The 13,952-nt window shown below is 47.4% G+C and overlaps 1 protein-coding gene and 1 pseudogene across 5 annotated transcripts in view; both read left to right on the plus strand.

Annotated features, from left to right (window-relative positions):
* The first annotated feature begins 890 nt into the window (after nt 1-890).
* The window catches only part of LOC140633654 (uncharacterized), a 31,061-nt gene continuing 17,999 nt past the window's right edge, over nt 891-13,952 (plus strand). Inside the window, exons 1-3 of one of the 5 annotated variants that reach the window (XM_072826575.1) lie at nt 891-1,127; nt 5,153-5,279; nt 6,932-7,983. In XM_072826575.1, coding sequence (XP_072682676.1) covers nt 1,113-1,127; nt 5,153-5,279; nt 6,932-7,962 — 1,173 coding nt within the window. In that variant the 5' untranslated portion in view covers nt 891-1,112 and the 3' untranslated portion in view covers nt 7,963-7,983. Of the gene's footprint in view, nt 1,128-5,149; nt 5,280-6,931; nt 7,984-12,840; nt 13,476-13,952 lie in introns of those variants that run through there. The other 4 variants (XR_012031289.1, XR_012031304.1, XR_012031297.1 and 1 more) reach the window with 4 other exon arrangements.
* LOC140633778 (mitochondrial nicotinamide adenine dinucleotide transporter SLC25A51-like) lies at nt 7,995-12,120 on the plus strand (annotated as a pseudogene).

A 13,952-nucleotide genomic window follows, 5' to 3' on the forward strand; every position in this document is an offset into this window, starting at 1 on the left:
AAATTTACTTTTCACAAATGGTTTTCAGAGATCATTTCAATTCCCCAGACAGATGCTATCATTGCAGTTACAGCAGAGGGAGATCAAGAAAACCCATTTATGTCGGGGTTCAGATGGTCACTTTCTACACATTCTATGCCCATGACCACTACAGTCACCATCACAACAGAAAATGAAATTTGGCAAATACTTCTCGTTTTCAAATACATCTTAGATTTCACACTACTGAAAGAAATAGGGTATGTCTTGGAATGTGCAGTAAGAAATACTCCATTATGAGAAGGTCCTGCTTGCCGGGTTGAATAGGAATACAATCTGTGAGTATGCAGACAGGGGAAAAAATGTTTTCTGAGGGAAAAGGAGCCAGCACCTTGGCCACGCGATTTAAGGCTGTCTGATCATTCTGCCCTCTCCCCCTCGACCTGCACCCCGTATTTTCGCTATAATCCCACAGGATTAGCTCTCAAATTCAGTCTCCCTGGAACTAAAGAGCAGCAGGACAGTGCTTATGAGGTCTAATCTCTGAGTGGAGGGCTCATTTTCTGAGCACTATCGCAGTATGCCATGTCCCTTTGGGAACCTAAACTTTGGGCACACACGAAACAACACGTCCCGGAAGCCGAGAAGCAGTGCCCCAGAAGTGGGGCGAGGGCGGATTAAGCCGTGAAGCAGCCTCGCCCCGCCCTCAGAGCCCAATTATGTCATTTCCCAAAGGCCCTTACGTGGGCCTCACAGGTTCCTTGCGCTGATTCCCGGAAGGGCGCCCCTTGAGGCCACAGGAGGAGCTGTGGGAACCGTACTGCCCTGCAGGCTCAGCGGCAAGAGGCGGTAGCGCTGGGCCAATCACAGCACAGGGCTGGGATCTGGCCTCACGCGAGACTTACTGGCGCTGTCCTCGTGGAGGTTGTATTGGGTGCTCCTGGGTCAGCTCTCGAGGTCGCAGCTATAGGACGGTCGGCAAGCTTGAGAAAAAGTGTCCCCTTTGTGCCGACGCAGGGCTGAGGGTGGGTGGTGCAGGTCAGCGGAGCCCTTGAGACCTTTCCCAGCCTCCCGCGGCCTCCGGTCCACGCACGGGAGGGGGGAGGGGTCCCGCGGAGGCTGCAGAGGCACAGATGGACCCGGCACAGGTAAGTGGGGGACCCCCCAGCACCTCTGTATGGAGGATAGTGTTGCCCTGGGTCTCATCACTTTTCCAGGCTGTGCCGCCTTGATATGGAGGCGTACCCACCTCAGTGCCATGTGGAGGAATGATCTAGGGGCCTGCACCAGGGGTGCACATGCAGGGAGTTGAGGCCGACCTGGTGTGCGGGTGGGAACAGACAGCACTGGGAAGGGAGGCGAGTCTGGAATGGCAGGCTGCAGAACGGGCCTCCTTGAGGTCAGTGGGAGCCGTGGAGGATTTGGAGGACAGGAGGAGTGTCTTAATAGGCTTCCTCTGGCAGCAGGGTGAGAGGAGGCAGGGATAGCAGCCCCCACATCGCACCCGGAATTCTGTTCCCCAGGTCACCTTCAGCCACCCTCCCAGCTGAAGTGTGTGTTACGGCTGTGCAAAACAACATCCAGCGCCTACTGTCTAGGTTCAGCTGCAGGCTCTACCCACCCCTCCCCGCACAGCCGTGGGAGAGTTGGCTTTCTTGGCTGCAAAATGGGCTAACCGCAGTATCTTCCTTCTGGGTCCTGGTGGCAGGTGTGGGAGGCAGTGTGAAAGGTAGCATACAGGGAATATCCAGTAAATGCTGCTCATAGGCATTCATTTCTGTGATCTCTGGGGTCCAAGGAGGCCTGTGCCCTGGTCTTGTCCTTGTGGCAGTGTGAGTGAGAGAGACACGGGGCTTCTCAGGATCCCCCATCCCTTCACAATCTGAATGAGCTGAGTTTCAGGAATGAGCTCATTTAACTGTAGACTTCAGGGGCCATTCTGGCCGTGCCCTTCCCAGGGCTGTGACCTTGAGTAAGTTTCCTCAGTCCCTTTGTCTTCCATCTCTTGAGGGTCAGTGGGAATATTGACATTTTGTCCCTGTGGCTTGAGGGGATCAGAGAGGGCATGTGTGTGATGTGTGTCCTCCAACGTCCAACACTGCCCAGGTAGTATCACTGTGGACAGTGTTTTTCAGGAGCAGATCCCCTTGTCCTGTGATGATCTTAGGGGCTTATCTCAGGGGAATCCTGCTCAGGCTGTATCCAGCGGAGGACTAGGGGGAAGAGAGAGCCTAGGGGCAGACTCACAGTGCCAGAAGTATTTTTGGAATTACTGCTTCTCTGCTGGGATGAAAAGGGTCCTCAGACATTGGGAGCCACGAAGGTCACTGGATTCATCTTTGTAGTTGCCATCTGTTTATGGCAAGTAAGCTGGCTTGCTACCTATGGTGGCAAAATTATTTTTCTGTTTAAGATACTTACTTTTTAAAAAAATTTTATTTATTTATGATAGTCACACACACAGAGAGAGAGAGAGAGAGAGAGAGGCAGAGACACAGGCAGAGGGAGAAGCAGGCTCCATGCACCGGGAACCCGATGTGGGATTCGATCCCGGGTCTCCAGGATCACGCCCTGGGCCAAAGGCAGGCGCCAAACCGCTGCACCACCCAGGGATCCCAAGATACTTACTTTTATGTGAAAAGTAGATGCATTAAAGATTCAGTGGTGGCAGTATGCAGTACTGTGATGTGCGTTTAGATGTAAACACACAACAGACCCCAGGTTCTTCTCCAGCATGTGACTCTGTTTACTCCCATCAGAGCCCCCATCACTGTTAGGAGTTGTCACATCCATCTGTTGTTCCTGTGGCTCCCCTCCCTTCATTCCAGCCATTCCAGTAGCCTGTCTTCAGCAAGGCCATCCCTGGCTTTCTTTCTCAAATGGCCCCATCTCTCTAATCTTGTCACTTTTTTCTTGGCCTCAGAATTCTTAAGGCCATCTACATTGTCTTGTTTAGTTATTTAGGTCCTTGTTGGGGATCTTTCTCCAGCAGGGACTGTAATTTCCTGTTTGCTGCTCTGTCCCCAGGCCTATAATGGGGGCAAAGCTGTAACAGGACCTTGATAGGTGGGAGAATGAGACTCCCCTCAGTGGACTCTCATTACACTGTGATCAAACCCCCACCATGGCCTGCTACACCTGTACCTGCTCTGTGTCTACCCATGTGTCTTCCCTTCCTTTCTTCCCCATCTCAGAGCCCTGCAGCTTTGCCATCCTCCACTTGCTAAAATCTTGCTCACTTCCCAGCCTTTGCTCATGCAGTTCCCTTTGCCTAGGACAGTCTCCAGAACCCGGCAGGCATCCCTGTGTGTTCCTCTGGTCTCTGCTCAAATGCCACTTCTTTGTCTTTCTAGTTTTAGCTAAAATACTCCCTGAACCCACAGGGTTGGGATCTAGCATTTTGTGCAGAGTTGAGTGCCAGGGTACTTGAGGAGCAAAGAGGAAAAATAATCATAACAAAACAATGATAATAGCTGGATTTTACCAGGCCCTTGATTTGCTCTGAGGGACAGTTACTATGTTTCATTCAGTTCCCATCTCCTTAGAGTTAGGTTCTATCATCCCTGCTTACAGAAGAGGAACTGGAGGCTTAGAGACATACAGTTACCTATCCAGGGTCACACAGCTCTTTAGTAGTTGAAACTCACATATTGCCCATTGGCTTCCAGAGCCTGTATTTCCCAACCACAGTGGGCTGGGGAAGCCTGATGGTGACACCTATTTTAAACTTTGTGAGGTGGGCAGGGCTTTCTCCTCCAGGTGAGCTTGGGAACAAGGAGGGAAAGAGGAGCCAACCCAGGATAGGGAACCTTGTCACAGAGGCTGTGAGTACAGAGTTGTTTAAGGAGTCACAAGAGGACCTTGTGATTGCCACACACCCCCAACCGCCAGCTGAGATGTGGGAAGGGGAGCACAGGTGGTCATTTGCTGGATGTTCACCTTGCCCTCACCCAGGACACACATCACAGCCAGTCAGAGGCTGCTGCCTGTGTTCTTATGGCCACTGTGGCATTGTTCTCATGCACTTGGGTTCCCTGGTTCTTACGGTATCCATGAGTCAGGGATGCATGCTTCAGGACTCAGGAAGGGGAAGTTGACAGATAGTTCGCTGTGGAATCTCCTGGGGGTTCTGAGAAGGCTGGGGGACCTGAGAAGGCTGGGGGACCCACATGGGCATGGGGAGCTGGCCCAGGCGCTGCCACTCCCAGGATGAGTGGCACCCCCTTCAGTGGCTGTTTCATGAGGTGGGTGAGGATGGCTCCAATCCTCTGCCCGTGTCCATGGAAGTATGGCCAGAATGGCAGAAGTAGATTAACAGCAACATTTGTTAGAAGTGCTTCACCTGCAATAATGGAGCAGTGTGGGGGTTACAATAGACCCAGGCCAGAAGGACCTAGGTTCAAATCCCACCTCTGCTGTGTAGACTAGGAACTCGCAGGGTGACTCACTAGAGCTCCCTGAGTCTCAGCTTGCTGACTGTGATGTGGAGCTGATGAGGCATTTATGCTCATGGCTATGGTAGGATCAATATAAATAACAAAACATACAGAGCACCATCATAAGCCAGAGACTCTAGTGTTGGCTTTCTAAATGTTTTTTCTTGAATTCTCAAATAACCTGATAAAGTGAGAAGATAATTATTTTACTGACGGGAGCTCAAGGCTCAGAGAAATAAAGTGGCTTCCCTAAGGTACACAGCAAGCAAGTGTTGGTTCAAGAGGTTGAATTCAAACATGGGCATCTGTTCCAGAGCTGTGGACATTTATTCCCTTTACCACAGCATGTGAAGCTCACAGCCCCCAGTGGGCACACTGGAAGGACCAGGGATGCTCAGCCTTAGCTGCTGCTGTTCTAACTGTTAGAATTATCATCACGATCATTTCCCTGTACCTCTGGCATCCCAGACCACTTGCCATCTGCTCCCATGGTCCTCAGAGGAATGCGGTTGTCTGTGTCCTTCTCTGTTGTGTGCACCATGGAGGGCTTCTTGGTCAGCCATGTCTGCCTCCCCCTTAGGGCCAGCTCATAGCTTGGCCCTCAGGAGGCCTTGGTGGAGGCCTCGGTGATTCAGGCCTAGGTCTCTCTGTGCCTTTACCAGAGACTGAGTTACAGGCTCTGATCCCACCCAATAATTGCCTTGAAGCACATAATATGACTGTGTTTGACTTTCCAGGCACCGGTGACCTTCAAGGATGTGCTTGTGACTTTCACCCAGGAGGAGTGGGAATTATTAGACCTGCACCAGAGGACACTCTACTGGAAGGTGATGACAGAGACTCGCAGGCTTCTTGTCTCACTGGGTAAGTCTTCTCCTTGCCTCTATGTGGGGACATGGCAGCCTCCTTCTTGGTTTCTTCCTCTCATTTGAGATATGGCTTATGGAGAAGGCCTTCAGAGCAGACTGCCATCCTTCCCACAGTCCTTCCTGCCATTTTCTGGGCTTACCTCCTCCAGCCTGCTCTCCCTTTATCTCCACCAAGAATCACCAAGATGATTGCTCTTCCCTTTTTGATTTCTCAGATTTTTTTTTTGTATATTCCTGATACTCATCTTTTACCTATTTTGTGTGCTACAGTTGTATTCTATTAGCTTTTTAGAAATTTTCTTTAAGCATCTTTTGATTAAGAGAAATTCATATTTTATTTAGTCAGGTTAGTTTATCTTTTGTTTTATGATTACTGCTTTTCATATCTTGCTAGGAAATCTTTCCTTACACCAGGATGAAATTATATTCATTTTCTGTTGCTTACTAATCTGGAATTAACTTGTGTATGATGTGTGGTAAAAATGCAGTAACTTTTTCCTGCATGTGGGAAACCAGTTTTTTTAGCTCCATTTACCATATAGTCCCTTCTTTTCCCATTAATCTGCTATGCCACCTCTGCTGTCTGTGATAGCTGTATGTGTTCAAGAGTCTGTGTCTGAGCACTGTTCTATCCTGTTGCCAGTTTTCCTTATATCTGTGCCAATACCACACTGTCTTGATGCCTGTACTTTCATCCTAACCCTAATCCTGGGAAGGCAAGCCCTATCTCCTTATGATTCTTTTTTCCAGTGATATTCTTGGCCCTTAACTCTTGCCTATAAATTCTAGAATCAGCTTGTTGAGTTTCGTGGAAAATCATGTTTTCTGGCGTGATGATGAACTTATCTATGGATATGAGGAGAGTTAACAACTTTGTTATTAATTTCTCCCATTTGCACAGCTTTTCTTTAATATCTTGACATAAATATTTCAGATTTCTCTACTAGCTTTTGTCTATGTTTTAATCACCTAGCTGTTCCTCACACACAGTAGATTTAATATGTGCCCCCCCCCCCCAGTCCTGCTCACTCTCAGCCATGTAGACACTGTCCTGGGAGCAGAAATGGCTATACTTACTCTTACTCTTCCAAACTCTGGAGTCTACACCCTGTCTGCATCTCCACCCACATCTCTGCCATCCCTTCTCTCATGCCCTGAAGTTCCCTCGGCATCCAAGATCTCTCTAGAATCTGTACCTTTGTATACTTTGCCTCCTTTGACTGCAGTGCCCTCTCACTTCCTGTATTTGGTAACTCTTGCTTCCTTGGGACTCATATCACAAGACACCTCCCAGCTGTCTTTTTCTTTCAGTTGGGCTGGGTTAGATGCCCCATCCTGTGTCCCCTGTGACATCCTTTCTCAGAACAAACACAGCACATGGTGCAATCATTTCTCTCTGCTCTGGATAGGGAGGACAGGATTTCATTCTGGCCTCTACCCTAAATTCTCCCCAAAGTTGTCCCTTTAAAGATGTCAAGAATCCAAGAACCAGCAAAAACAAAAAAACACCTGAGTTTCAGAGATGTGAAAATCCAGCAGGTGTCAGGGGCCTTGTTTCCATCTTCCTTTCTCCACTGGCTTGGTAATTTTGCTCCTTCTTTGTTGGTATTGCTAATGGGCCTCTTTTGTGTATTGGATTCCCTTCAGATGACAAAGCAAAAGCCAATACCACAGAGCCTTCTGCTTCTCAACCAGCCTTGTTTGAGAGATTCTCACCCCACACATTACTGACTGAGGAAGACTCCAGTGTTTCCACATTGGGAGAAGCCAGGGAACAAGAAGGACCATCAGAAAAACAGGGAGGGCACATAAGGACAGGGACAGACCCCTACAAAGAATCCCTCCCTAGAAAGGTTAACCCTGAATGTGATGATTTGGGAACAAGTAAAAATCTTCCCACAAAGGATTTACGGGAGCAAGACTCTCCAGGAGATGCTCTCCATGAGTGTGAACCACATAGATCAAGAAGAGACCCCTTGATTCATGGAGGGAAGAACCCCTACAAATGCAAGGAATGTGGGAAAGAGTTTATCAAGAATCACTTCCTCCTTCAACATCAGTGGATTCATACTAGAGTAAAATCCTATAAATGCAAAAAGTGTGGGAAGATCTTTCTCAGGAAGGCAGATCTCACTGGACACTACAGCATTCACATTAAGAAGAAGCTCTATGAGTGCATTGAGTGTGAGAAGGCCTTCAGCCGCAGGTCACACCTCACAGAACACAAGCGGATTCACACTGGGGAGAAACCCTATGAGTGCAACGAATGCAGGAAGGCCTTCAGCCGCAGGTCACACCTCACGGAGCACCAGCGGATTCACAGTGGAGAGAAGCCTTATGTGTGCAATGAATGTGGAAGGGGCTTTGCCCGCCACTCAGATTTTATTCGGCATAATAGAACCCACACTGGAGAAAAACCCTTTGAGTGCAAAGAGTGCGGGAAGGCCTTTTGTAACAGCTTCTCTGTAACTCGACACATGAGGTCTCATTCTGGGGAGAAGCTCTATGAGTGCAGTGAGTGTGGAAAGACCTACAGCTACAGCTCAACCCTCAATACTCATCAAAAGATTCACGGTGGAGTAAAATCCTACAAATGTAAGAGATGTGGGAAGGCCTTTCACCAGAAGGCAGCCCTCAGTCAGCATCAGAGAACTCATACTGAGTTCTTTTTAAAGTAACTACGGTGGCAAATTGTTCGACTGGAGGGAAAATGTTACTTGGCATCTGAGAGTTCATACCCAAGGCTTTCCTGCATACTGTGTCCTCCACGTGCACAGTTTGTACTGTGGCTGTGGCATTACCTTCACCTGTGGCTGAGCCCTGGCACTGCAGAGACTGGAGGCCAGTCTCCCAAAACAGAACTTGATTCTCTGCAGAGGGACCTTCTTTCCACACCCGTAAGTGCTTTGCTATCACATGGCTTGCAAAGAGACCTGGCCTCAGTGTATCCCAAAGCAGAAGTGATGCGCTTTGCAGTGGATGAAGGGCCCTCTTCCCTCATGGTCCCTGTCTCCCATCTAACTTCCTGTGTTTATAGGAGTCTGCTGTGCTCTTGCTGGTGTGAAGGGCAGGGGTCACAAGAACCCCATCCTTTATGCCCATTACCCTGCATGTGCCTTGTGTCATGGATACGTGGGTGACTGAGACACGGGCCTTGCTCTTTAGAGGGGAGAAAAGTGGTAGCACAGAGGTGTGGTATCGTAACTCTGTTGCTATGATAATAATGTGCCTATAACCCTGTGTATCAGGGTCGAAACTTAGGTGTGGAGGACAAATGTGCATTGGGAAGAGTGGTCCAGTGGCTAAGGGCTTGGACCCTGGAGACAATTGATATTCCAGCACTTCTGAGCTGTGCCCATCACCTCTGGGTGACCTTGGTCATGTCATTTCTCCACAGGCCTCTCTTGTAAAAGTGGGAAGATTAATTTAAAATGTAAAGCACGGGCAGAGGAACAGACAGTACACAGAGGGTGATACCATGCAGATCCATGAGGTATTGAGGAGCCCCAGCCACATTTGAAAATGAAGAAGAACATTTCTGGCAAAGGGAACAGCATGTTCTAAGACCTTGAGGCAGGCAAGAGTTGGGCTTATTAGAGGAAACAGCTGAAGGTCAGTGTGTCTGGAGGAAATGAATAGTGAGCAGTGAGATGGACAGAATAGGCCCAGATGCACAGGGCTTTGTGGGTTTTATTCTGACTGTTCTGGGAGGCTGAGAAAGTGGTTGAGCAGCGCAGTGGCATGATCTTGTCTCTAAATTTCTCCTTGTTTGCTGAGTGGAGGGTGAATTAAAGAGGGAGTAATTTATGTGGGAAAGAGAGATGAGGCCACTCTGTGGTCCAGGAGGGCATTGTCATTGGACTGACCCATGATGGTGGTATGGGAATTGGTGGGGAGATGACTTGGGACATGTTAGGCAGAGCCACAGGACATGTGCATAATTGGGATGATGAGTGAGCCCCAGGAAATGATTTCCCTCCTCATTCCTCAGGAGAGAGCCTTTTGCATCCATGGGAATGTGCCATGGCCTGCCCTGTGTTCCAGGTTTTCAATCAGCACCTAGTGTGTTGAGTGAGCAAGTGGAGCTGAAGGCTCCCTTTCTTGAACAGAAAAAAGGCAGAACTCCCTCCCCGCTCGGTGGTTACATGGGTAGTCAATCTGCCATAGCTTTATTTCTCTGATGCTGAGGGGCCCTGGCCCTTGCCCCTGCTCCTGCCCAGATTGAATTTGGGCAGGAAGCCATGAAGGGCAGTGATGAGCCCTACATCCCTGTGAGCACTGTTCTCACCTGTGCTGCTTACTAGTGGCCGCAACAGGCCAGTTTAGGGACTTTTTGGGGTTCTTAGTTTCCTCCTCTGTAAACTGAGTGATCTAATATCCTGTGTGAGTTGCAGATTCATTATCTATGAAACAGGAATGTTGACTGATGCACCTCACAAGGCATTTATGCAGGTCAAAGGGTAGTGTTGTACCTGGTATCAGCTTTGTGGATATTCTTAAATGTTAGCTGTTGTTAAAATTGTTTTCACTAATATGTTATATTTTCATGCCATCCTATTCCTTTCTTATCAGGAGATGTGCTGATGGGATTTGTTTGTAAAAATATACTGAAAGTCCTGATGACATCTTAGCTGATTTTTGGCCTTAAGAAGCTTGATCATAGATTCTGGTGACCCCTCAGCATAAGGTCTTGGGTCCTCAGCACCAAAGCCAGGACATTCTTGCCCCCTGGTTTCTTTCCCTCTTAGAGATAGAGTGGCTGAGGATGCCAGAAAATGTTGGTTTGCTTTGAATGGAAATTCAAAAGCTGCCCCTGAAATTTATATTAAGTATCTTATAAAGGGAGGTTTTAACCATCAAAAGGTACTGACTGCTAATTTAATTTAATTCCTACTTACCTAATGTAATATTATATATATTTGGGTATCAATATATCCTCTAATTTTGTGGCTTTCTTTGCCTCACTTGTTCTTTTTCTGGTCCTTTAAGAAATAACAACTGTGGCTGCTTGCCGGCTCGCGGACCTGTTGGCTGGTGGTACCGGGCATGGCACGGGGCGCCCGCTGCGATGGCATGATCTAGCAAAAAGATGGCTACCATTGGTTACTTTATTTTTCTTTCTGTGGCAAGACTGTTATGGATCCTGGATATTTCAGGAAATCCAGTATCAAATTGACTGCAGAAGAAAGAACCTAACAGACCAGTAACAATGGAAGAAATCGAGAAAGTTATCAAAAAGCTACAATTCCCCAAAACACCAGGCCCAGGTGGTGTTACAGGTTAAAAATACCTTCATGAAGAAGAAAGATCTTAAGCAACATGGTGGATTCAGAAGCTCATGAAAAGAGACCGCCCATCCTAACATCTTCAAAACAAGATGTCACCTCATATTGCAAATGTTGGTGAAATGAAGCATTACTTGTGTAGCTGCTGTGCAGCTTTCAACAATGTAGCAATCACATTTCCCATTCAGAAGGTGCTCTTTAGGTAGCAGCTGTATGGAATCAAAACCCGGGATGCAGTGCTTCAGTTGAGGAGGGATGTCTTTCGCAACTTGTACCGTGGAATCCTTCCCCCACTGATGCAGAAGACAACTACACTGGCACTTATGTTTGGTCTATACGAGGGCTTATGTTGCCTTCTCCTGAAGCATATCAGTACCCCTGAGTTTGCAACCTGTAGTGTGGTGGCAGTACTTGCAGGCACAACAGAAGCGATTTTCACTCCATTGGAAAGATTTCAGACATTGCTTCAAGACCATAAGCATCATGACAAATTTACAAACACTTACCAGGCTTTCAAGGCACTCAAATGCCATGGAATTAGAGAGTATTATCGAGGCTTGGTACCTGTTCTTTTCCGTAATGGATTCAGCAATGTCCTTTTCTTTGGCCTTCAAGGTCCCATTAAGGAGCATCTGCCTACTGCCAAAACTCACAGCGCCCATTTGGTCAGTAATTTTATCTGTGGAGGTCTGTCAGGTGCCATGTTGGGAATCTTGTTTTCGCCAGTTAATGTTGTGAAAACTCACATGCAGTCTCAGATTGGTGGGGAAAAGATTTCAGTCTTTTCCCAAGGTTTTCCAGAAAATCTGGCTAGAGCCGGACAGGAAGCTGACAAATCTTTTCAGAGGTGCTCATCTGAATTACCATTGATCCCTCATCTCTTGGGGCATAATCAATGCAACTTATGAGTTCTTGTTAAAGATTATATGAAAGAAACTATCCGTTAAGTGCCATTTATTAACTGAATAGACCTAAGAAGAATGTGGTTTGGCATTGTTCCTAATTGGCCAAATATAAGTTGGTGTCATTAGTTCAGGGCACAGTGAATTATAGGCAAAGCTGTTTTCTTGAAGCACCAACAAATTCAGAATAAAAGATTCTAATAGGAAAAAAAAAACTGTTACTGTTAAAAAAAATCCAGATTTAAAAAAAATTCTAGTTTAAAAAGCTTATTCTGTTTATTGTTTAAGCTAAAATCTACAAACACTTAAAACAGCAGACTTATGGGGGATCCCTGGGTGGCTCAGCCATTTAGAGTCTGCCTTTGGCCCAGGGTGTGGTCCTGGAGTTCTGGGATTGAGTCCCACTGCAGGCTTCCTGCATAGAGCCTGCTTCTCCCTCTGCCTGTGCCTCTGCCTTTCTCTCTCTCTGTCTCTCATGAATAAATAAATTTTTAAAAATATTTAAAAAAAGACTTAGGAATCCCTGGGTGGCGCAGCGGTTTAGCGCCTGCCTTTGGCCCAGGGTGTGATCCTGGAGACCCGGGATCGAATCCCACGTCGGGCTCCCGGTGCATGGAGCCTGCTTCTCCCTCTGCCTATGTCTGCCTCTCTCTATGACTCATAAATAAATAAAAATTAAAAAAAAAAAGACTTAAAATGTTTTTCTTTCTTTCCAGGCAATATAAGGGATTTAGAAGATGAAATAGTATGTTCTATCTCAGTATATATTTTGAGATTATGTATGTTAATTCCATCAGTCTGACTTCACAAGGAAATGTTATTCATGTTTAATACAAATAATGAGCAGATGTATCAATAGACATAGGCATTCCCCTCTTTGGTCCTCATTCCTTTAATCATTGTAGATGTTTTTTTTTTTTTTTTTTTTTTTTTTTTTTTCATTGTAGATGTTTCATCTGAGATCACTTTTTTAAAAAGATTTATTTATTTATTTATTTATTTATTTATTTATTTATTTATTTATTTATTTATTTATTTATTTATTATAGACATAGAGAGAGAGAGAGGCAAAGACACAGGAAGAGGGAGAAGCAGGCTCCATGCCGGGAGCCCGATGCGGGACTTGATCCCGGGACTCCAGGATCACGCCCTGGGCCAAAGGCAGGCGCAAAACCTCTGAGCCACCCAGGGATCCCCCTTATTTTATGGTTTTAATTATATTTTTTTCCCTCAGAGGTTGAGGAGTCTTGCCTAGGGCCACAAGGAGAAGTCTATTACAGCTTTCCCAGGATGGGCCTTCACTCAAGATGGCCACAGAAACCTGGGCACGGTCGTGTATTTGGAACTGGAGAGCATTATTTCCCAAGGTCCCTTGCAGTGCTGTTTGGCCAAGATTGCGGAGAATGAGAAAGGCCCATCCCAGCCTGGCCACGTGCAGGACAGAAACTACATTACCCAGCAGGCTGTGCATAGGCGGCCGGCGCTCATCCAATAACTACCCAGGAGTGAGGTGTTTCCTGCAGAAGTGGGGGCAGGGCTTCCAATGATGTCATAAAGGCTGTGGTGGGTCTGGGCAAGTTGGGTGAAGAAGGAGGAAGAAAGGAGAGTAGGCACACTTCTACACTTTTGTGTGAGCCATCACCCTAGCCTAACCCACACCCCTCCCGTACCAGTCCTCCTTCCTCAGGTGCCTGGAGGCAGGACCCTGGGCCTTGAGTGAATTTTTTTTTTTAGATTTTTTATTTATTTATTCATGATAGTCACAGAGAGAGAGAGAGAGAGAGAGAGAGGCAGAGACACAGGCAGAGGGAGAAGCGGGCTCCATGCAGGGAGCTGATGTGGGATTCGATCCCAGGTCTCCAGGATCGCGCCCTGGGCCAAAGGCAGGCGCCAAACCGCTGCGCCACCCAGGGATCCCCCTTGAGTGAATTTTAGAGGACAGCAGCTGAAGCTGGGAAGTGGGGGTCAGCCGAGGTCACGCCCCACCTGTGGCTGGGCAAGATGGTAAGTGGACTAAGCTCGAGGGGCCTGCAGGGGCCGCCTGGGCGGGTGAGTGGGCAGCTGGGGAATGGAAACCAGCCGCTGGGACCCTTGCCCTGCTGGTCTCAGGGATCCGATAGGAGGCTGTGACCTAGGGCTTCTGGCTCTCCCCTCCTCTCGCCTCTGATATTGGGCTCCTGGAGTTGCTGTTGGCTCAGGGCCCTTAAGGGAGACCAGGAATTGTAGAGCACATTTCCCATTTCTGGAACCCAGTAGGATGAAGGAGGATTTTTCCAGTCACAAGAACGAGCATGAATATATGGTTGGAAGTGGTACTGAACTGGGGATGTTCGAGAATGCAGGTCCATGCAGTGTCTTTTAATGGTTCTATACAAATTTTAGAATTGTAATTCTGTGGAAAATGCTTTTTTTTCCAAAAAAAATTTATTCAAGAGAGACACAGAAAGAGAGGCAGAGACACAGGCAGAGGGAGAAGCAGGC

Source organism: Canis lupus, chromosome 1 (genome assembly GCF_048164855.1).
Source record: "Canis lupus baileyi chromosome 1, mCanLup2.hap1, whole genome shotgun sequence".
NCBI classification, from domain to species: domain Eukaryota; kingdom Metazoa; phylum Chordata; class Mammalia; order Carnivora; family Canidae; genus Canis; species Canis lupus.